Below are 24468 nucleotides of genomic sequence, written 5' to 3'. Positions count from 1 at the left end.
TCCTCTGAGTAAACCTGGTGCCCAATTCTAAGAGCAAATATGAGGCTTAATGTCCTCAAAAAGTACAATCAAGCCAAGCACCTCTGTGAGAAACACCTGGACTTTGAGTATTACCCTATATTTGGCTCCCTTATGTTTGTACTTACCAGAGGGCACTGATGGATAGGAACTGATTAATGGATGCAAACTTTTTTTTTAAGGAATCAAGTTCATATCAACGTTCCCATGGGGTGTTTTGTCATGTTATTGTCTGGGAGTGATGTCTTGCATTGCCTGAATCTCGCCTCACATTATGTCAGTCTTACCTGAAGAATTGAATTGAGCCTAAATGCCCTCTGTGGGGTAAAGAAGGAAAGAGACATAGTTCCAGAGGATGACACACTTGAAACCTCTTTCATGGAGAATTTCTGGAGAAGACAGTGCCCAAGGCATTGTTGAGCTTGGGGTGGTTAACCCAGAGGTCTCAGGTTATCAGAAACATTATTCTTTGGAAAGGATAATGCCATTCCAATACAATTCTGCTTATTTTTCATGCAAATAATAAAAAAAGAAATGTCTCTTTTTCAGTTCCAGGACCTGCTCTGTTTCATCACTGCTCATCCCCACCAGTAACCAGCCCATTACTGGCACTCAGAGCAACCTGGTCTAGTGGAAGGTGGCTCTGCCCAAGGACAGGGGGTGGGAAGTAACTGACTTTTAAAGACCCTTCCAACCAAAACCATTCTGTGATTTTGTGAGCCCAGACTCAACTGCCTGCTGGCTAGTTTTGAGACAAATGGTTTTCCTTTCTTTTTTTTTCCTCATTATCTCCTCATGATTGGGTGAGGGACTTCCCTCTGGTCTGTTAAAACTGCCTCAGAATTCTTCAAGGCTCTCTTAAAAATCACAATCCCTACCCAAAATCTTGGCAGTGGCTGCTGATGTGCCTTAACTTCTCCACAGTGTGTTGAGGAAAACTGTAATGTAATTTTTCTCTGTCTCCATCAGCATGTCTCTCTCTGTTGTTGTTCACTTAAAGTTTAAGAATCTCAACTATCTGAGGCTAAGATTATCCTTTTTGTTCTGCATTTGCACTGTGCCAGGTATAATGAGGTCACAGTCCATTAACGGCACTTCAGAAGTTAGAATACTAAAGCAATTACTCCTACAAATAAAAAACTTGTACCTGTTTCTCTTTCTTTTTTTTTCACATCCTGCTAAAAACTGGCATAAATCTGTCCCCTTAAGAACAAAAAGTCTGCTATGTTGTCTTTGATATTTCAGAAGAAAGTGGGAAAAGAAAACCATCAAACACTAACCCAACAATGCAGTGCTTTGCTCAGGCCCTTTTTAATTGATGGAACAGACACAGGAGCCTCCAACACAGGAAATGGCATCATTCAGAATTTCACATTATTTTCACATTACATTAAAGACTGGAGTTGGGAAAGGGATAATGATGTTAATTTGTGCTTCATTTCTAGCAAATCCATTTTTACATGTTTACCCCTATCCACCCGCACATCTTCAGACTGGCTTGACAACAGTTTAAAGCTTTCCAGTTTAGAGAAGAGCAATGCAGATGAAAATTTTTCTTTAGCGTTCCTGTGATGCAGAATCAGAGATTTAGCTGCTTCTGACCTGTCTGCTAAATCCTTTAATAAATATGGATTTAGTGCTAAAATGTAAGATCAGGTGAAACTGCTCAGAGCTTCCTGAAAACTGGGTCAGTTCCACTGACCTTCAATATATTAATAGAAAAATTAATAATTAAAAATCTGCCATAACTAGGATTTTCCCATTTCAAGTTGGCTCATTTGAGGTAATTTCCAGCCTCAGACAGATTTTTTTTTCCAGAAAAGCACAGGAGAGAGGCACTGCACGGAGCTAAAAAGCTGAGTTTGGTGAGGAGCTAAGCCTTATTTTCACAACCTGCTTTAGAAGGCAATTTATGGGGAATATCTGGGAAAAGAAAGAAATATATAGATGAAAAAAGCAGAAGGTGTGTGATCAGCATGATTTAGATAGCAGTGAAGTGCTAAAGACATTCCTCATAACAAAACACATTTTGCAGTGTTATGAAACTCTCATTCCTGTGATTCGATAACTCTGTAGTGACATGAACTCCTGTGCTGTTACTGAAGAAGACATAAAGCACATTAGCTTTTAAAACCATCCTTTTTACAAATGTATAAGGAACGGATCAAACTAAGGAGCAAGAAAAAACCTGAAAGAAGAGGTGTGGATTTTCTGTCACTGCCAGTAGCTGATCTGTACCATGAAATCCTCTGAAAACCATCCTGGTTTAGTAGCAAACAGGGAATGATTGTGTAAGTTCTGTACATGTCATTAATTGAGGGATGTATTTTTCCTTCAGAGATCATGTCCTGAAAGCAATGTCTGCATAATTTAATGCCAGTAAACAAATAATCTGTTTATCTTTTTTTAAAGCATACATCAAATATGCAAATATTACCAATGTAGAAATAATAATAATAATAATTTATGTCTATAAATATAAAACCTGTCTTTTTAGGAGCACAATTAATCTTTTGGTATTTTGATGACTCTCTACTCCACTCAAGGGCCTCAATGTGTTTTACACAGCTCAGTAAACTGAACATAACTAAAAGGTAACAGCTATTTATTTTCTTTCCATGGATGAGGAAATCATGATTAAAGGATGCTCCCTAGAGACTGAAAATGAATCCATCAGCTTTGCTATCACCCCTCATCAGGAAGAACACTGACCTTCAGAAATAGCTTTGAAATGTGACTTGGACACCCGAATTTTCACCTCCTGAACACAAAGCCCTGAGGAGCATCCCAGAATGCCTGCATTGGGGAATGCATATCCTGCATTACAGAGTGACCCTAACCAGGACACTTGAGTTGGCCTGAATGCTGATTCTTGCCAGCTCTGCAGGAGGACTGAGTACAGGTCTCCAATACACGTGGAGGAGGGATAACTCTGCAACTCTGCACTTGCAGGAAAGACTGGGTATGCACAAAGGAGGTATAAAACACAGAACAAAAGAGGAGAGAGATTTTTCACTCAAAGTGGTTGAGCTGTATCTAGGAGAAGGGTGGAGAAAATCCCTAATACAGAAAAGGACCCATCTCTGGCTCTGGCCCTCAACTAGATGCAGAAGTTTAACTTCACTTCAGTTTTTTCCCCCAGTTTTCTCCTGGTATTTAATTCTTTGCTGGCATCAACAGCTTTGTGTTTAAATGAAAGGGTTCTGCAAATCCCCTTCTAGGTCTAATTTCTCTCTGGAGATTCAAATCAGGAATCAGGGTGCCTCTGAGATGCCTCACTTGGAGATGAATAAATAGTCCACAGAGTAGCTCTTCACCTGGTGCTGAGCAGATCCAGGAGATGTGTCTGTAACTCCCCTGGAAGCCACCCTCCATCTCCAAAATGAGTAATGAAGGGGTTTGGTATAGTAATATACTTAAACTGATGTATGTGTGTCCTCCAAGACTGAGCCTCTAACCATACAGGATTGAGCACAATGGGATTCTTGGGAATTCTTGCCAGAAACAGTAACAGTGAGAACAGGAGCACAACAGACACAATTAGCTGCACAATGTACACTGGTACAGCTGGGATGTCTTTTAATAAAAGACATACTCACTTTGAAGTGCAATTCCAGCTTGCTTCATATTTGCATAAAGGTCTTCCAGTTCCTGTCTGGAAACTTGTAATTCTGTGCAATGAAATTCCATTAAATTGCTCTGGTGCTTTTTATCAGCTTCTACTTCCTACAGTATTTATACTCCATTTTCATCCTTGCCTTAAATGGTAAGGACTGACCATCACTTTCTGTCTGAAGTATCTCCTCTATGGCTGTGATTTACTTTCATACTCATGTCAACCTTCCATTCATTTATTATTATGAACTCTACTTTAAACTGTCTCTTGTTGTTGAATAGCAGGACATGAAATGCCAGGTATTGTCAGGCTTCAGTCTTGGAGCTAAGATTTGTTGAATAAAAATAAATATCCCAAAGTGCAGGATTGTATTTTTCTCTTTCATACTTAAGAATCTCTATGCTTTCTGGGATGTGTTAAAGCTTCCCAGAAAAGAAACAATTTCTAGTATATCAAATGAAGTTCCTAAGAAGGATTCTCCTCTGGGCTAATTTTAATTTCCTCTCTGTCCACAAGGACGAGATAATTTGACAGCAGAAAAGTGTTTTGCTCATGCTTAAAAAGAACTGATTTATTTTCCAATTCTGTACATTTTGGGTTTTTTCTAAAATAACTTAAATAGATCAGTCAACAGTGTGTGTTGAAGTGATCACAAGCTAGATTTTCTTGGGATTCCCTTATTCAGAGATCAGTCTCAATATGGATTCCTTTTTCTTCAGACAACATTTTGCCAAAAAACTTAGAAATTTTACTGTTATTCATCTTCTTCAAAAGGAGACACAGAACATGTATGAAACATGCAGAGCTGACATATCCAGAAGTTAGATGTCTGTCTATCCACACAAACAAGATGCAGCAGTAGCTGCCTCAGAAGGTTTCTGTTTGCTGTGCTGTCCATATGCCTCAACATTGATCTGAAAGGATCACCTTTACTGAAAAGCAGCAGAGCTCTCTCCAAAGAGCTTTCTAACTTTCATCTGTCAACATCATCAGAAAGTGCTCACTAGTGCAAATTGTGATGATAGTTTTTAGAGTATGAACACCTTGTAATTTGGAAGGGGGCAGAGAGAATATACTAATTCCAGTGCATCCACTTCAGACAGCTTATTAAATCCTGGATTTCTGGGCTTTAGTAGACACCAATCCACTACACGACAATCACTGGTCTTATATTGTCTTTTTCTTTGCTTATTTTTTATGTTATTCTGTTTTACTGACTCACAGACTCTTTTCCTGGTTATCTAATCCTGGGCATTCTAACTGAGAATGATACATAGAATCATTTGGGTGGAAGGGACATTAAAGACCAGCTCCTACTACCCCCACACCCTTATCAAAGGGAGGGACACCTTCCAACAGAACAAGCTGTTCAAAGCTCCATCCAACCTGGCCTCGAACACCTTCAGGGATGAGGCATCCACAGCTTCTCTGGGCAACCTAGTTCAGTGTCTCAAACATGATTTGATGAAGCTGAAAACATCCAATAAACTTTTGCAAGAACTCTGATTGTGATGAGCTTCAACTGGGTTGGAGTGTAAGGTGATAGTCACAGGAGGTATCTACCAACAACAGCATGGAATTGACTGAACTGCAAGGAACTGACTGAATGCCAATGGAGAAGCCATGACATGGAACCTACAACCATCCTTGCTGAGTCATGAGCGGCTTTATCCAGCATAATCAAGGCAGATCATGGCAGACACTGACTCTGCACAAGTATCACCCTGCTGATATTGCAGCAGTATCCCGGTTAAAAGTAGGAATAGTCAGCAGCAAAGGACTAGATTCAAAAATTAAGAGGCTCCTCCTTTCAAAGGAGAAGAAGCCAAAACTTGGTCATTTGAGACTTAGTGATACAAATGATAAGTTCTCAGTGATACAAGCAAACATGCTAATTGCTCAGTCATCCTCAAAACACGGTATTTTAACAGTACTCTGTTTTAAACATGGAATTTAGTATCTTGTGGTGTTGTGAAATTTTTCAAACTAGTCACATTAATATGAGCCCCACTGACTCCAGTACAACATTGCTGTTATCAGTCAGAAAAGACTGCAACACAAAGCATAATTGATCTAAACAAAAAGAACTTTTGAGCTCATGGTGTGACTGCTGAGGTCACATTTGGAGATAGGGAAAGATGTTGAACTGAAACTGGCATGCTGGGAATTAGCCCTAATTATTGTAGGAAACAAACAGGGGATGGAATAGTCTTCCCACTGCCCTTTGTAGGGGTCCATAAATTTTCACTGATTACTGCTGATACAAGAGAGAAACTTTGCTCATCACAGAATGCCTAAGGTCAATGAGAACCAGGGACTGCTTGTTACATGACTGGACACACACTATTCTCAGCCTGAGACATGACTTAATCAGAGCAAATGCTTAGTGATCTAATGGTCAGAGACAGACTGATGATATCATTGCTTCCACTGGTTTTGGCCAAGTCTGCAACGACAGCTAGAACACAAGTTTTCAGTTCCTTCAATCTTCCCTCTGTCACTGTGTCTGACCAAAACTGTATGGACTGCTGCAGAGAAGGGGCTGAAAGTAAAATCCTAAACACATCCCAGAGCTGACAGAAGTTTGATGCATCTCTAATTGGCCAGGAAAATGTCCTAAAACAATTTTTCAGCTATCAGACTTAAAGTAGGAATTTATATTTGAAAGGTAAGTTGTATTTTCTATCTTAGTGGGAGTTCTCTCCCTCCCTTTATTGTGCCCCTTTCATCTGCTGAGCACAAAGATACTTGGACTTTTGAAGAATTGGACTCGCCACAAAAATAACTGCAGCCCATTTCAACTATTATCTTTTTTCCACCACATCAGGGTCTCCTTACACACATTTTTAATAAACAAAAGGAAAGGGAGTAAAAGGATATTCAAATGAAAGCCTCCCTGAATGCTTTTATTTCAAAGGTTTAAGCAGATTTTAGTCTTTTATTGCATTTTTAATAAAAAGCTTAGAAGTCTTTAAAGGCTAAGTTCCTCTTGGCAATGGGTAGGCTAAAATCTGTACTCACAAACTCAACTACATTTAAAAATTCATGTTTTTCACAATGATAGTTCTTATTAACACTGTTGATTCTCTAGATTCACTAATTTCTTCACAATTGACAAAGGAGATATCTGCCAGGCAGAACCTGTGAGAGCCTTGTGTGTGCACTGGGCTGCACATACTTTTCCCTTTGAGAGAAAAGGTACTTCTCTCCGTAAAAACTGGAGAAGATCACGAGTTCAGAAATCACCATGTTATGCTTCTGCAAGGCAGAGGATGAACTTCCTGCTGGTACAAAACATCTCTTGGCTTTCAACGACCATTAAAGGACCAAAGTAAGGCTTTCAGGGATGAGCCTGCAATTTAGGTATTGAGCCAGAACAGATTGTGATGGTATCTTCTGAATACCAGCTTTGAAGACACTGTGCTACCAAAGTTTCAACTGCCCCAGAATAATGTTTCTCATAGGTCTGCCAGGGTAGTAAGATGAACAAGTTACAAGCTGAAGAAAGAGCATTCAAGGTGGCCTTTGATTACATAGCTGTGTCTGGCAACTTTTTCTTAAGTGATGAAGATGTTTATCAATTTCAGGCGTTGCATCCTGAGATTTAGTTGTCTCTTTTTTCTTCATGCATTTTAAAGCTAAGAAAAAGACAAATCAGCAACTTCTTAGGCATTAAAAGGGGTCTTGGTCCACAGTATGGTATAAGCCTCTACCACGCCAGAGTTGATATTATATCCATCTTTTACAGAGACATTTTTACCCCTGAAGAAAATGATTGTTTAAAGAACACTTATATGAATGTTTTCTAAGGATGGATTTTTATCTTGGTGACCTTGGGCATGGCAAGAAATTAACATGGGATTTTGTTTGCAAAAGTTGATACCAATAAGCCCAAGGTAATAAAATGTTATCACAGATGTTGGATTAGCCATGGCACTGTTTGAACAATGGGATATGACATTGTGTGATAAAATGTATGAGAACTGCTTCTGTGACTCTGCGTGTGTGCATGTGTGTGTGTGTGTGTGTGTATGTGTGTGCAATAGTCTCCTGCACAATTCCTGGTGAAAAAAAGACATTGCAATATAAAGGTGCATCTACTTCAGCTTAACTCTTTAAAAAGTTCATTCTTCATGGTCTCTTTATCTATTAATTAACTGCAGCAAAGACTGATAATTTGCATTTGCTCAAGACAAATTTTAAATGCCTAAATATTTTTGTGATCACAGACCTTCATAACAAAGTGTGTCAGTGAAGCAGCATTTCATCCCTGCCACAGTGGGGACAAAAGGGCATAAAGTCATAAAGCCAAATGGCATATCCTCAGAAAACCATGTTAGCAGCAGAAGCGATGAGAGGAGCCATAATATGACCAAACTACTAGATTTCATGAGATATGGTCATGCAAGTTCAGCCTCAGTCTCTGGCCAGGCATGCTCTCTCAGTCTTTTCAAAATATGATATAAGATATAACTTCTTACTTCTTTACCGAGCCCCAGCTTCCAGTTTCTAAGTCTTATAGTTAAATGTGCAGCCCATGATTTTATGTCTCCACTGGCAATTCAGGACTACCACATACGAAGTACTATCCCTATTACTGCTTTTGTCCAGTGTATTTTTAAGGGTCTGAAGTACTGCCTGGATGTCAACTGTGCATAAACTGCATGAGTCATTATGAATGAGTGATGGAGAAGGGATCCTTATCTGCATGCAGGTCAATCTACAACCACTGTCAACTGCCCAGAAAAAGTCAGTACACTTAAGACACAGAGAACATAAATTCTATTGCTGCTAAGTATATTCAACTTTGCAATGATTTGAATGAATACTGCGCATGTAAAGATGTCAACTACCAAAGACAGAACAGTGTGAAAATCACCAATGTAAATTTGAGGAGAGTGAAGGACAACACCAGATAACTTAATTCCTTTAATAATGATTTTGCATCCAAGCCTAATACTGTTTTGATGGGTCTGAGATTATACTGATGCATCAGTGAGATCCCTCTGGTAAATGGTGCATTCCCCCAGTGCAGAAGACATGACTCACCTATTCATTTCACTGCTGTCAGCAAACATGTCTTAAAGTATGCAGTGTGCTGCCTCTTGATTCACTAGAAATAGTTGGCTCAGTTTAAATAGGTCAGGAGTGAGACTATATCACACAGTAAGTTCTGTTTCACACTGCAGCACAGGCCATTTCCTTCTTCCCACTACACTCAGACAATAAGAGGTTAAGAGACCTGCCCCATAATGGCTTTATTAGTTGCCAGATAGGGCTCATAAGGGGTGAAGGGAGATAGCCCCCCAAAAGCCTGGGATACAGAGAATCTGTGACAGCAGACTGGAGGAATGGAGATAGGATAAGTGGTTCCTTAATTCCCTTTATTTTACCAAGCATTGCCTTGGACTTTTTAGCTGAACTGGGTTATAAAGGCCTTTTTTGAATTGTGCAACAGTACTAAGATGCAAAACGGAAGTGATTTAATTATCCCACGGAGAAAACAAAATACCACCAGTACAAGTTATCGCTTGGAATTACTTCTGTACCTTTCTCTAAGATACTCTTTCTAGTATTTAGAAATCAGCCAAAAAAACAGTGTATATTGAGGGAAAAGTGATCTACAAACTGTCCCTTGCATGAAAGGATGGAATATGTTTGAGAAGCATTTTCCCTGAGTGACAATTCTGAGGTAGTACGGCAGCAGCCCTGTCTCAGCATGTCTTGGCAGCGGGCAGACACAGAAAGTAAAAAAAACCCAAACCATATAACTACTTCTTCCTACAATGCAGTTCAGAATGGGAATCTCTCACAAGAGACTGAACTGGCACAGCTTGTCTATGAAGACTAAGTGGAATGAAAAAAGATAGTATCAACAGGAAATAGAACTCTCTGTAATATTATTGTTTTGTGAAAAGTGAGGGTTTTACCCAGTAATCTGTGTTCTCTAAGATTACCACTAAAGGCAGGTAAAATCTACCTACTTAGCTGAAAGACGCAGTCTAAGGTTCAAAGAGGCTCTAGTTTTACTTTCTATATATGACAATCCACAGACTTCAGCTACTGCTTCCATACTGCCTGATAACCTAGATGAATACAGTATACAGCACTGTAGACAGGTTCTGTTCTTAAATTCAAGGTAGTAAGAGCTGGAAAATCCACTGTGCCTGTTCATATTCTGGGTTTTCAGATAATTATGCTGTTTCCAGGGTATGCCTCTCCATGTGGTTTACGAAAGGGGCCGTCCTTGGCACAAATCCACATGGGTACAGTTCTATACATTTCATTGGGACTGAACACAGTCCTAACTGTTTTGCTGAGCTGAGGGTGATTTCTGCAAGTACTTAGCTCTTTCTCTTAGTAATCCTTCTGTCCTGTTTGGTCCTGTTTTATAGGACAATAAAAATCTGTCCCTTTTAGACCCTTGTACAGAACCTCCACCCCAGTGGGCTGGGCAGTGTGTTATTACATGCCTGCTCACTCTATTTCAATGATGCAAGAAAGGACCACATATCCTGTCAGTAAATCTGTCTTTCAAATCAAGTCATCAATTCAATGGAAAGGTCTGGGCTAGAAATGGAAGTTTACAAATCATTTTAGCTGTGATTTTAGCTGCGAGGCACAATAACCTGAATGTTACAAGCAGCTCAGTGAGGAAAAAGGTCTTGGAATGATGCTCAAGTTTGTCTCAAATAACTTCATGGTGCCAAAGAAAGTTTGCACTAGATGGATTTATAAAAGCAATATAAGGAAAGCTTATAAATAATCTGTACATGACCCTGCAGGTTAACAAAGGGAAAGTGCATTCTGTTTGCACATTGAAATAAACAGTTTTCCAAATCCATCCCTGCAATCCCCAAACCTCTGTACAAACACAGAATAATGACTCAATTATGATCTGTGCTACAAACTACAAATACATGACTACCTTTCTCCTTATGGTGGTTTTAAAAATAAACTCACACAGTATGGAATTGAAGATGTTAATATGGGGAAAGGAAAAGCCTGGTACCAAATTTATCTTCCCTTCAATGCATGATAGCTTCCCTATGTACATCTGCAAAAGTTTTGATCAACCTAGCTTCAGCCCTAGGCAAGTAGAGTAGGCCTCCTCTTCTGATTATTCCTCAGTCCAGTCAATTTCACTTTATGACAAGCTTCTAACACCCAGCCTAAATGATGATTGTCAAAAGGGTTTTCTTATGTTCTTAGCACCAGTTTATTCAGTTTGCCTCATCCTTGGAAATTACTCTCTTAAAATACTTGCAAACAGTTAACCTGATTTTCTTTACTCCTGATAGCAATTCCTCAGTGAAAATGTTGTTTACATAATTTTTCTACTATATCCACTCCCCTAACAGCTTTTTATTTTGGGCTGCTTTGCTGAAAATGCCTTTCATTTCACTGCCTAAACTGAGCTGCCCTGGATTTCTGGCCTAGTTCCACTCCAGTTGTGTAAGGTATAGAAACTGTTATTGCTGAGGTCTCTTTTTTTGTGAGCACACAATACAGGATAAAAGCCAAAGGACTGATGCTCTGTAGGTTCTAACTATTTAATGTATTCCACTATTTCTCAGCGTGGCCTTATCTAAGAGCTAATTGCATGTGGAAGAAAAGGGTCCTGAACAATTTTTCTTTAGCCTTCAATTCCCATATCTGATGCAGATTTTGAGCAAGATGCCAATTCAGAGGAGGAATGAAGGTCGTTGTTCCAAACCTCTACACAAAACTGCCCATAAAAATCTGTCTTCTTGGTAGCTGCTTGTACTAATAAATACTTTCATTCAGTAAACTTATTTTTTAGCTGGTAGAAGAAAGTCTTTTAATATGAACCTCATGAGGCACTCAACCTCCTCTAGCCTAGAAAAGCACAAGCTTTGAATTCAGAAGGGAAAGGAGATCTGACAGATAACCAAATCGTCCTTCTTGTTTACAGTCACTAAAGATTATTTAGTCATCTCCTAAAAATCATAACAGACACTTTAGTGGTCCTGGGGTTCATCAAGAACTATCACTAGAACAAGAAGTTATATGTAGACCATCAATTACATTAACAGCCATATAATGAACAATAGCAAGCCTAGGTAGCTTTAATAGAGTTATTTATGATATTACTCTATGCTCAGCAATAGTAGCAGAATTATTTATGTATTTGAGCTATGGAATTCCTCCTTCCCATCTCCCTACATTGGGCATGACTGGAAGGAGAAATTTCAGTGCTTCACTAGAATACACCTGTAGCACCTTTTTGCAGTGTTACTGACTGTTTCACAAAGTTTAACGAAAGACCCACAGAAAGTCAGCGCTGACGTTACCGATTGAGCAGTCGTGGCCAGTCCAGTTGGGATCGCAGCTGCAGAGTCCAGTATCCGGGAGGAAAGTCCCATGACCAGAGCACTGATCCAGACAAGTGGCTCTTGGGGTCTCACAATTTGTTCCTCCCCAGCCAACTGAACAGTGACATTCTCCTCGGACGCACACGCCTCGTCCCGAGCAGGTAGGATCCATGCAGTCCACTACATGGGAGAAGGAAGAGGAAGCAGACAGTGAAAGCAAATGGGAATTTCATGAAGAAAGCTATCAGACTGCTGTCTACACAAACATATTTACACAGTATCTCAAGGTTTCAACCAAAAAGCCCTGCTGTGAACAAAACAGATGCTTCATGCAATAAGTCAGTGGCCCTAAAAGGCAGCGAGACCTAAAACACCTACGTAAAAAGCAGAGAAAAATCTAGAGATGAAATCCATTATTTTATGCAGGTCTGCACTAAAAAGGGATCTTTCTGGTAAGAACAAGCTAATATCAATTAAGAATAGAATAAGAATAATATTCTGTCATACACATAGTGTGTCTTCATTTATTCTATTAGAATAACCTAAATTGCTATTACTAATGAATTTGAAGCTGAGTCCTAGTTTTCTGAGAGAGAATTTTGCATAAAGATTCAGCAGAAGCTGACATTCTTATTCAGCAAAATACATGCCTAAATTGAAGAATGTGCTTAAATCTATACAGATTTCATGGAGACTTAAAGAAATTTCACACTGAAATATAGCCATAGACAGTTTTTCTGGAATAAGGATTAAAATAAAATCATGCCTTTTTTTATAATGGTGTTCTTCTGGTTTTATTTTTGATCAATTAATACTCTTTTTTAAATGTTTGAGGTTTACTTCCCCCCCACAAAGAGGCACTTTCCTAACAAGATTGGAGGCCACTTAGTTAGGGGTACAGCAATGTACACCAAAAGACCAAATGTACTCCCTCCCTGATTCCTGAGTTATGTGTTTTGTAGGCAACTGTCAGCTGCTCTGCCCACAGGGGAATTTCACCCAGCAATCGAAAAATATGAAATGCACCAGACACCCTCCCAGAAAAACTAACTGGAGGAGTCGATCGTCTATTTATAGATAAAAGCTGATGGGACAGCCTAGAGAAATTCTTCCCGTCTTTTGAAACAGTGTGTGGCAGTTCCCTGGGGATTGGTGACAAGTGTCAGTCTGGCTAAGCAGCACAGGAAAACTGTCCAGCTTCTGGCTCTGATACAGCAGAGCAGAACATGGCTACCGCACACATGACAGGTTTGTGGTTCAGCTTTTACCCCTGGAAAAGCTAATAAGAATTCCACTGACCTGTTTAAGATCCAGAAACCTTAAAAGGAAACACAACAGCTGCTCTGATAATTCCCTGGATTCTCAAACCCTTCTCAGTCTGACAAGTAATGGCTCAGTTATTACTATCCCAAGGCATGAGAGAGAATATTCTTTTTTGTTTGATTCCTGGAGCTCTGCTCATAGCTGGAACAATCCTCAAAAATTTTAAGAGGCTGGAAAGGATGAGTCCATAAATCTCCTTCACTGTTAGTGAGCTGGGAGCAAGGGTGCCAATTTTAGCATGAGACCCTTGAAGCCCTGGCCCTGTTCTTTCTCAGCAGTAATAAGTATGAAAAGGACTAAGGGATGGAGTAGCAGCCTCGTCCGTTCTCAGCAGATGGTTTGAACATAGAGAACAAAGATCACAGGCTAACTGACAAGAGGCTACCTCCAGGCAATTAATCATCCCCTCTGAAGGTCAGTTGGGAAAAAGGTGAGTTTTGCAGGGGCCTCCATCACAGGAGGCAGACAATCTGCCATCTCAGCTCTAACACAGACGATTATAGGAGGGGAATGTGCATGTCAGAACCCCCCATTTATCATAATCCCAAGGCCATTTTTCATGTTGAAATGAGCCCTTTCAGAAAATGTCACACACAACAGCTACTTTAATCTCAGCCTCACTGGATCTATCTCTTTAGGCTTTCTGCACCATCGGAAGGGCCCTGGGACAGGATTACAGGCTTCTGCTTTCTTCTTAATCAATTGCTTAGTGGATTTGGAGTACAATGGTATATTTTTAGGGAGTTCTGCTTGACAAATTTAGCTGCTCAGCTCTGGGAGAAGCAGAGATGAGGAGCTGGGCATGAGGGCAGAGCTGACAAGATCTAGTATACCTGGAAAAGAAAAAAAAAATCTTATGTCTGTGCTGTTGGTTGGAAAAATGTCCAAAATGGCCAAATTCTTGGTTGGAAAATGCCCTGTTTATAGTTAAGCCTTGTGCAGAATCTTTGCCAGGGAGATAAATCGTGTAGCAAGCAAGGTTAGTGCCTCTTCTACACTTTTCCCCACTATGCTTCATGCTTCATTGGTCACACAAGTTATTAGGCTTATTCGGTGCCCAAAGAGTAACTTCTCATATTTCACTTCTTAAATTTGCTCCCCTCCCTGCAATGTCTCGCTGGCTTAGGCCATGCCTTATAAAATATGGGCCAATAAACTAAGGAAAGAAAAAAGAAAATCTCGCGTAGGATTGTTGGCTGACGTTTTATAAACATTGCTGAACTTCTGTGGGGGAAAAAGAAAAGACAGGAGAAACCCTGGAATGAAAACCCCTCACAAACATGGACCAAGCAGTGAAGCTACGAGAACTGAGAAATAATAAAAAGTAATCAATACCAGATGGCCCTTCTTAGAAGAGAAATTAAAGAGTAAAAGCAATTTAAAAAATAGTATAAATCAACTTTTTTACTAAATCTAAATATGTATATATATGTTCTCAAGATTTCCCACATGGCATATTTCTGAGCTGCTTCCCCCCCTCACAACTTAATACAAATTATGCCCTGAGTAGCAAAAACATGTATGCTTGGAAAAATACTAAACGGCCCCTAAGAAAAAACATGTTCTCTTTGTTCTTCCTCCTTTTTCAAGTTTTGACCTAGTGGGACTGACACTGTCCCCCGCTACAGCGATAACATAAAATAACTAAGCAGTGCCTGGCTTTTCTGCTTTAAACGTGACCAGGGAAATAAAGGTTCCTGTTAGAAAAAGGGCAAATCTCACTCTGATTTACACACATTAAACACTTCTGGCTGGAGGCAAAATCAGGATCTTTTCATTTCTGTTTATCCAGTAAAGATATGATCTAGTAAATAGGAGGTCTACAGAGATGCTTTAAAGATACTTGAGTAGTCACAATCTTTGGGTTTTGCATGCCCCACAGCTTCACTGAATTGTGCTTTAAGCCAAAATGAGGCTTTCACAAGAGATGGCTTATTGTTCTAAGAGCTGATACTGTCTTCATCTCTAACATTTACTGACACTGAAGCCATGCTACATCAGAGATGTCCCACTCCAATATATTATACACATCAAAAGAATTGCTAGATTAGATGCCATTTGAATTCTGAATCCAATTCAGCCTTTTTTCATTGCCTATAAAATAAAGCCATTTCAGATAAATCTTTACCCTGCATACATGAAGACAACCATAAATTAATTCAAGCTGTTGTCATTCTTGAATGTATCAAATGATGTCTTTAATCTATCAAGCGGGGAAGAGGCCTTATATATGTACTTGTAGAAGTGCAATTTAAGAATAATTATTTATCAGGTCACCAGCATAGAGAGAATAGTTTTCAAAAGTTTTTTGGATATATATTTATACTCTCTGAATGATTTATACACTTGCAAAACTGTCCACTTTTTCATTAGCAGTAAGAAGCAGTCACAGACTCAGGAAGATAAAGGTTTATGTTGGCAGGTGAGTTCCTACACAAAAAGATTAAAGATAAATACTAAAAGCAGCCGTAAATCTAAACGTAAATGAGAAATGTTTGGGGGGCTAATGTGAGAAAAAAAGCTATGGAAGAGCCATTAAAATAATATCTGACTTTGAAGCAGAATTTAATTCAAGTAGTGAGCATTTCTAAGCTTTTAAAATTGACAAGGACCAGGGACTTTTTCTCACACGCCACCATTTTGTGTATGTAAGCAACTGAAATTGCTTGGCATAGCGCAGCAGAGAAGAAAGCACTGTAAAAGTAATTATACGTTTAGATGTGTAAATGGAAATGATGCTTTAATAAGAACATTTGAACATATGATTAGATGTTCTGGTCTTTCAACTAGATTCTTCTATCTGAAGCATACGATGGCTTTTCATCCAATTATTGAACAAGTATGATAGCTAACAAGAAGTTATGACAACATATCATTTTTATGTTGTATCCATCTATTGTATCTGTAAGGTGCCTATTATTGTTCTGTTTAAGTGCCAGTCCGATGCTGAATTGCCTCCATCCATATAATTACAGAACAACAATCAAAGCAAAAGGCTAATTGAATACATCCTGCAAATACCTTCTTCACAGCTCTCGCCTTTGTATCCTGGGTTACAGATACAGGTGCCCATAATGCACGTGCCATGGTTATTGCAGGAGACATCAATGCACTGGTTGGTTGGGACATCACACTCTGCTCCCTTCCAGCCACTGTGGCACAAGCACCTTCCTTTCATGTACTGCCCATTTCCACTGCACAGCACTGGGCAGGACGCTACGGACAGACAACAAAAATCACATTAAAACAAATGGAAAAGAGTTTCAAAAAGAAGCACAAGAGCCAAGCATGTAATTTACATTATTCATACACAGTCTTCACTGGGGTATGCTGCCGTTTGTTTTGCCAAAACCCAATCTTTTATATGGATGATACCCAGCTGTTAACTGTATTCTCCTATGAGTGTTTAAAACAAAAAAACAGTGCTCTTAAGTTAGACTATCTTCTTGCTTTCTGTCTCTGATACCTATTTTTCACTAACTAAACTCATAGTTTTCTTGTATTCTGATTTCACAATGTACTGATGTCTTCTTTCCGGAGCATCACCGACCTTAGATTGCTTATCACTATCCCTGACCTGCTGCCGGACTTTCCTTGACACTGCCTCTGCTGCGGACCTCAGTGGCACACACATCACTCTCCTGTTTTTTTCTGAGTTAACTCTCAGCTTTATGGGTTTAGTTGCTTTGCTCAGAGCCCAGAATGCCACATTGAGACTACTTCCCTGATTTAGCTCATGTCATACCATCAGCTATCAACTTTCTTCCCTGAAAGGGTTGTCAAGCACTGGAGTAGGCTATACAGTAAAGTGACTCAGTCACCATCCCTGATGGAGTTTAAAAGATGTGTTGATGTGGCATATGGGGATTTGGCTTAGTGGTAGACTTTGCAGTGCTGGCTTAATAGCTGAACTTGATGAAAAGAGTTTTAGAGGTCTTTTCCAACCTTAACAATTCTATGGTTCTAACCAAATGCCCAGCCCCCATTTTTGGTTATCACCTCTGCTGGACTCCATTCATCACCAGCCACAAGGCAAAACTGGCCTCTACTGTTTCCAAGCTCCCTGTAATAAAAACTGTGTAAATCTATCCTCTGAAATCTGTAAAATTTATAAAGGACTTAGAAAGGGTTTTAAATTGTCCTTGTTTCCAGCAAAGTCAGGTGACTCTCAAGGCCACCCAGATACAGGATTTCTTCTCTGCGATAAAGGGAAGAAGAGGAAAATGACAAGCTCAAGCTGTGGCATGATGGATCCCAGGATTAAGCATTTCAGAGCTAAATTTGGAAACTGCCAGGCAGAGTTGGATGGGATGAAATGAAAGATAAAGAAGAGGTTCCCCAAGGAAGCAAAGGGCATCGAGGACCAGACCTCAGCCTCCAGGACCACAGCTTTTTGTAATCACTTCTCTGCAAGCTTTCTCCAGCTCCTTTCAGATGATGCCTTCTCCTTATGCCATTCTCCACACCAGCCACATTATGCTCCTTTTGTCCTCTATTCTGATTTTGCCAAGGAAGATGCTGATTTCAGTTCCTCAGAAACAAAACCCTTTTCCTGTTCACTCTGCCTTGAAACTTCTTGCTTCAGTCCTGTTCTCTTTCATTTTATTTTGCTGAAACTCTGCTGTAAGGACATATATTCAACACAGACTGCTCTTGTTCACTGTTGCACATCAGCCTTAGGTGAGAGCAGCTGGCCTTCTCATCTGCCTCTCAGAAAGGCAATTTATGAACAATTTTATGCAGGACAAATGTGAAATGAATATTCCATTCTGCTGCTTAATCCAACTGGATTAGGCATGTAATGAATCCTCTTTTGCTTTGTTCCTGACTTTGATTATGTGCGGGAAGGGGTATTACATGGTTAAGGAAAGCTTTCCTCTCCTTCTCTTCCAGATTTTCCGACAGTAATCTCACAAAGTGCATCATGAGTTGTTTCCACACGTCCTTATAGTCAAGTCAGTTTGAGTGTTCCAGAACTACAGCAGCCTCAATAAAATACAAAGCACTGCCAACTTCGACTGTTAAACCAGTTTGATATGCAGTGAACTGTACTTGCCTGACCAAGATAAAAGAGGTTTAGGAAAGAAAGGAATTTGGCAACTGTTATTACTAAGGAGCACTCTGTTCACTTTAAAGGAAACACGATGCCGTGGTGCATTGCAAGTGCATAACTTGCAAGATGGTATCTACCTATACAATATGAGACTTAAATTGTGTAAGATACACTGTATTGTGTGCATGGTTCACAGCACACTCACTCTGTAATTTCACTTTTCAGCTAAGTGATGGAATTTTCTGCCCCTCCCATCTCAAACTCCAATGCTCAGTAATGGACATTGTTCTTTCAAGGCACTGGCAGGGGATAGTCTGCAGTTCTTTTCAACAAGAAGAAAGAATAACTGCCTTTAACCAGGGAGAGGTTGCTGAGAAAGACTTACATGTTTCCTGACAAGTCAGCTGATCACTCAGTAAAAGATCAGATAAATTACTGGCCATCTGCAGTGAGACTGACACTCCACAGAGCCTTCTGTGGAGAAGTCCTTCAGCATCAACTGGAAATCACTGCTACAAATGTCAAGGCAATGGTGAGAACAAGACCTCCTCTCTAGCATACAACAATGAATAAAGACAAAAGAAGTTTCTGAATTTTTTCTCCTGTTATTTATGCAACTCTTTTCCATATATAAAGATATATAATTATTACTTGATCATTCCGATTCCAACAATGTCTGTGATGGCAAAATTACAGTAATTCTCTAGTGTGGTAATGACAGCAGCAATTCAAATGCATACTCTGTTGCTTGCAAAGTTGAACATCAGTGAGTAAGATCATTTGTTTGTTTGTTTACTTTAAACAGAACTTGAAGGAGCCACCTCCTGTGTCCAAGAAAACCTTCAAAAAGCCTATGGAATACACCTCTGGTGACTTGCTCTCATTTATTTTGTTTAAAATAATTGGTTAATAATACATTAGTAATTAACCATTACTAAAAAGAGAAAGGCTTTCTGCTCCAGAGTTTCCCATTCATTTGGATGGTGAATTACAAGGCTGAACTGAAATAAAGGAACACCCAGGAAATTCATGGAATTCTTCATGTGAGCAGGAACCCGCTTGTTTAAGGATTACTGCTCCATACAGGGATCATGAAGGGCTGTGGATGGATACTGTAACAGCCTTACACATGCTGCCTTTTGAGAGATTTATAGGTCAAAAGAAGAGTCTTGGATGTCTCTGAAAACCAACAGTAAGACAATCCTGGAATCCTTGGATCTCATGCTCATGGCAATATTATCTATTTAACACACTCAGTGAATGGACATGCACATACAAACATAAATTTGGTATTCGAGATATTTTTCTGTCTTCCTAAAGGCAGAGTGCAACATCTGAACCCAGATGATTCTGAATGAAAAGACAGAGTTTAATAAAAGGTGTTCATAGCAGCTAGAGAATGTGCTCTGGTGAAATGGGAGACTCACACCGCTCCCTTGAAAAGCCTGAGAAAGTTCAGGGTAGCCAGGGAGGGGAGGTGAGCTCCACTGCAAGTGGATTCAGAACAAGAGTTTAAGTACTCTGACTCACAGTGAAGAAAGTTCTTCTTCTCCACAGACTCTACAGGGAGCCTTGGGGGAAATAAGCCCTGAACTTCTGCCCCTACTGGAAGTTAGGAGGTGTGAGCTGGAATATGCTATGGGACATGGAAAAAACTCCTTTTGTCTCCAGCTCTAGGGATTTGAAAAGGAGCTTGGAAATGCAAACCAAGTGTAAGGAAATGCAAACCAAGTGTAACCTGAGTCAGCAAGAAGTTTGACATAACAGCTCTCAGGGACACAGCTTGCCACATCCATCTTACTGCGGTGTGAACTCTGAAACCCCGCCGGGTTCAGCCCGGCCTCGCTGCCTTGGCAGGGAGCTCCCGCCCGCCCCGGGGGTGCGCGGCTCCTTATCTCTGTCTCCTGCCTCGCTGCTGGGATGTGACCCAGCTCAGCTGGAGGGGGAGAGGGCTGGGGTTGGACAGAGTTTAGCTCTCTCCTGGGAAGGCGCCAGCCTGCTTTCCAAAGCAGCGATGAGCTGGGGTAAAGACCTGACCTGCAGCCTTACTGCAGCTCCTTGGGTGGGCACTACCTCCCTCCCCAGATTTATAAATCTCTATTTAGTTTGTTGGACTGTTTGAGCCAAAAAAGGCCTTGAAAAGGTTGATGCACAGTATCCTGTCATTTCCCACATGCAAGGTTTTCATATCTTGGTTTGAAATGTGTTCTTAGTAAAAGTATTTCAGTTTGTTTTTTAAATGTTTAAATAACCTCAAAAATTCAGGCCAAAGAAAACCCTTCCAAAGCCATTTATTAAAACTACTTATCACTTGAGCAGAAAAATGTATTAAACTGTTTACTGGGGTAAGTCTCCTTCCCAGTCCTCCCAGTGTTTTTACTTTTGGCCAGAGTAACTAGTTGTTCCTGCCATTATCCCACTCCTAGCCTTATGCTAACGCCGCCCTATTCCCCACAGCCAGGCTCAGGCAGACTTGCCAGGTACTTTTTGTATAATCAGTATCTTAAAAGAAAGTATCATTATAGTGTCATGCCACACCATGATAAAAGTGCTCAGCTAAACAAACCATAATGCCACATTTATAAGTCCTGTTTTCTAAACTCAATTCCAGAGAGAAAATTTCCAACATGACATTTGCCTGTCCACAAGCAGCCCAAGGGGTTGTGCTGTTGCTAAGGGCACAGCAGTCACGATTAGTAAAGAATCACAGTGTCATTAAGGTTGGAAATGCCCTCTGGATTGAGTCCAACCCTGAGCCCAGCACTGCCAGCCCACCTCTAAACCATGTGCCTACAGGGCACACCTACACTCCCAGAGAAGGTGATTCCACCACTTCCCTGAGCAGCCTAAATCCTTTGATGAAGAAATTTTTCCCAATAGCCAACCTAAACCTCCCCTGGCACAACTGGAGGATGTTTCCTCTTGTCCTATCGCTTACTTAGGAGAAGAGACCAATCCCCACCTGACTACACCCTCCCTTTAGGTAGTTCTAGAGACCAGTAAGATGGCCCCTGATCCTTCTTTTGTCCAAGGCAAACACCCATGAGTCCCTCAGCTGCTGATCAAAATTTTAGCAAATTTGTGGCAAACAAAATTCACAGATCAACTTCTTTCCACTCTACTGCAGCATCTCCACACCGGGTGAAGAGTACTTTGCAGAAGGCACTGTCATGAATATAATTTTCAGGACAAAAAATTTTAACTGAATGGGAGAGGGTAACAGTTAACCAAGCATAAATTCTTACCTCTGCCACAGTCAGGGCCCAGAAAGCCAAGGAAGCAATGGCAAGTCCCAGACACACAGTCTCCATTCCCATAGCAATTACTGGGACAGTTATCCACTGATTCTGGGAAAAAAAAAAGAGAATTCAGACACTTTAGGCAAGAAAACACCTCTGAGTTTAGAAAAGCTCTGGATGGGCAGGACAGTTAAAACTTCAAAGCAACTGCTGCACTTGGGTTGAAAGCATTAGTATGAGCTGCACTAAACCCTGCTCATCCATTTATATCAATGGATGGTTCAAATGTGAACTCTGTGATTAAATATGAGCTGCTCAGCACACACCAGGTTTGGCATTCTCTCAGTACCTGAAAGCTTCCAAATGTCTTTTCTTCCTGTATATTTTTACAACCATTTTTCGTCTTTGATTTTATGGCAGGGATGCAATACACACCATTCTCATGGCAGAAAATACACTGTTGGTCCAGTTTTGTTGACTTGACTAAGTGACCTTGAGGCATTTATTTGTGCCAAAAAGAGCTGAGTGATGATAGATATGTTCCCTTACGAACTTACTGAACACAGACCCTTGGTTCATCCTATCTGCTTGTTCACAAAATACCTCTAACCAAATTTCTTCTTATTTGCTCTGCAATATTATATTGAATATAATACATTAAACTTTATATAATTTGTATCTTTAACAGCTCAAAGTGCTGGGGCTAGTATTCTATTTGGTGGAACAGGAATGGGTCTATTTCACATTTTCTTCTATTTCTAGTTATCATCTTAAATTCCCTGACTTTGGCAAAAACACCAGCCATTCATTTTTCAGGGGAAGTTAACAGGTAAGCAAAATGTTATCTAGCACTTCTCTTTCAAAGAGAGTTCAGAATATTGGGACTAAAACATATCTTTCATAAAAGAACAACACAAGCTGGTAAACACATCAAAAAGAGAATGAAAATAATCTTATTTTCTTACACTAAACTGAGTGAAGACTGAGTAAATGTGAGTGAGGTTTTGAAAGACATTGTAATAAATACCATGGTTCATTCTACAGTGCTATTTCACATAATCTCTGAGGGAGATGCCTATCAGATGAAAACTGGATTTGGTTACAGAGCAGGGGCACTGGTGGTACACATGGAGTGGGGTGAAAATCTCAGCCCTGTGAATAATGATTGCATTTGCACAGATATACTTCATGAGACCTCGTGGGAGCAAAGTTATTTGTAAACTCCCAATCAGTCCAAGTGAAGAGAACCAGCGACAGCAGAGATGTGCAGATTAGTTTCCAATCACAAATGAAAGGAAGCCAGTTTCTGGATGAGTGTTTGCCAAAGAGCAGAGGTTTCTGAAGGACATTTTAAAGGCTGTGGTGTAATTCAATAATTCACAAAGGACAACAGCAAATTTAAATAATAAAACCAGTTTAAAGTATTTATGTTTTAAGTCCTGGTTTCAGAGATCTCATAAGCAGACAGCTCCATGCAGCAAGAAAGGTACAAGGAATTGCTGTCAGTTTTCTAACACTCAGTAATTAAGCAGGTATTCACTTCACAGTGTGTGGAACAACATGCAGTCAACCCTTTAGGCTTGAGCTGCCATCTTTGCTCCAGTTAAAGAGCAGCCATGCTTCCTAGAATAAAGAAGTAACAACTAAGGCCTTGTGCATTTATAATGATATTTAGGAATATCATCTCTCACTTCATATCAGGTATAAACACAAATCTCTCCTGTAAATGAAAAGTTAATATTAGCCCATGTGTATACAATCTTCAGAACTCTGACGTGAGTTAATGTCAGAGTTTTGTTTTTGCTGAAAACAAAAATTAATTCACTTTATGACTTTTTTTTCTCTATGCTTTTTTTACAATACTTATATTTTTCTTTTCTTCAAGAAATATACCCAGAGATTTAGGAAAAGGAAGTTATTTATGTAAATACTTACACACATGAAGAACATAGAGAGTGTGAGTTCTGTGAAACAAGATAATGAGATGGGCAAGGAGATTTAACCGCTCCTGCTGCTGAAAGGGTCAGTCCTCTTCCTCTAATCTTCTCATCCTAAGAACAACTCTAAGCTCCCTCTTCTTGTGCTGCTTCTGGCACTTGTCAGACCCTCCAGTGAGGTGGTTAAGCTCAAAAGGTGGCAAAAAAAAAGAATGCAGCAGAAAAAAAATAGAGTATTTTTTTCCCTGCTGCCTGACAACTGGGAAGAGAAGGGCTGTGCTATTCAGCATCAGTGCAGCTGTCTCATGACACCTTACCACCCCACTGCCACACTGGGTCAGGGGCTGCAAGGTGGAGCAACCCTGCAAAGATGTAACATGTGTGATCTTTGAAGTCCAGTGGAATACCTCAGGGCATGATGCAGGACAGACTCCCAGCATTAACAACACCTTTAGAACACTAAAAACTATTTTTAAAAGTTTTTTCCCAAGTTTTTGCTTTAATGGACTAAACAGAGATATTGAAAAGGAGTAAATATCCATATAGCTTTCTTGGTATATTTTTGTAATATAATATTTAAGTAAAATAATAAAAAGACCCACAGAAACATCTAGAAAGTACGTAAAAAGTAGCATACATTAAGCATGGCAACTGTTCCAAAGTGTGACAGTGCACTACATCAGCTAAATGGTAATCTTTCTTACTGGAAACAATATTTTGTAGTTACAGTGGGTTCAGCTGGTGTGTCTGTGATGCCTAGGACAAGACAGGTAAGACTCTGCACACCAACTCGATGTCCACTGCAGATTAAACTGAATTACATTGTCCACTACAATGACTATGTATAAAGGGATTTAGAAGTTCAGAGTAATCACAGAAATGGAGCAGACCTGTGCTTAGGTAACCAACCTTCCCAGAATTTCTGGGTGAATCCATGTAAGAACCT

The 24468-nt window shown here is 40.0% G+C and overlaps 1 protein-coding gene across 4 annotated transcripts in view; it reads right to left on the bottom strand.

Moving 5' to 3' along the window:
- The window catches only part of TENM4 (teneurin transmembrane protein 4), a 605662-nt gene that overhangs the window by 132203 nt on the left and 448991 nt on the right, over positions 1 to 24468 (bottom strand). For all 4 annotated transcript variants that reach the window (XM_031066102.1, XM_031066104.1, XM_031066103.1 and 1 more), the window contains 3 exons: positions 21592 to 21693; positions 16315 to 16509; positions 11950 to 12150 (listed from right to left, as the gene is read on the bottom strand). In XM_031066102.1, the coding sequence (XP_030921962.1) occupies positions 11950 to 12150; positions 16315 to 16509; positions 21592 to 21693 (498 nt within the window). The remainder of the gene's footprint in view (positions 1 to 11949; positions 12151 to 16314; positions 16510 to 21591; positions 21694 to 24468) is intronic.

The sequence above is a fragment of the Geospiza fortis genome, unplaced genomic scaffold (assembly GCF_000277835.1).
Source record: "Geospiza fortis unplaced genomic scaffold, GeoFor_1.0 scaffold16, whole genome shotgun sequence".
Taxonomy (NCBI): Eukaryota; Metazoa; Chordata; class Aves; order Passeriformes; family Thraupidae; genus Geospiza; species Geospiza fortis.
This window is presented reverse-complemented; position numbering and strand designations above follow the sequence as displayed.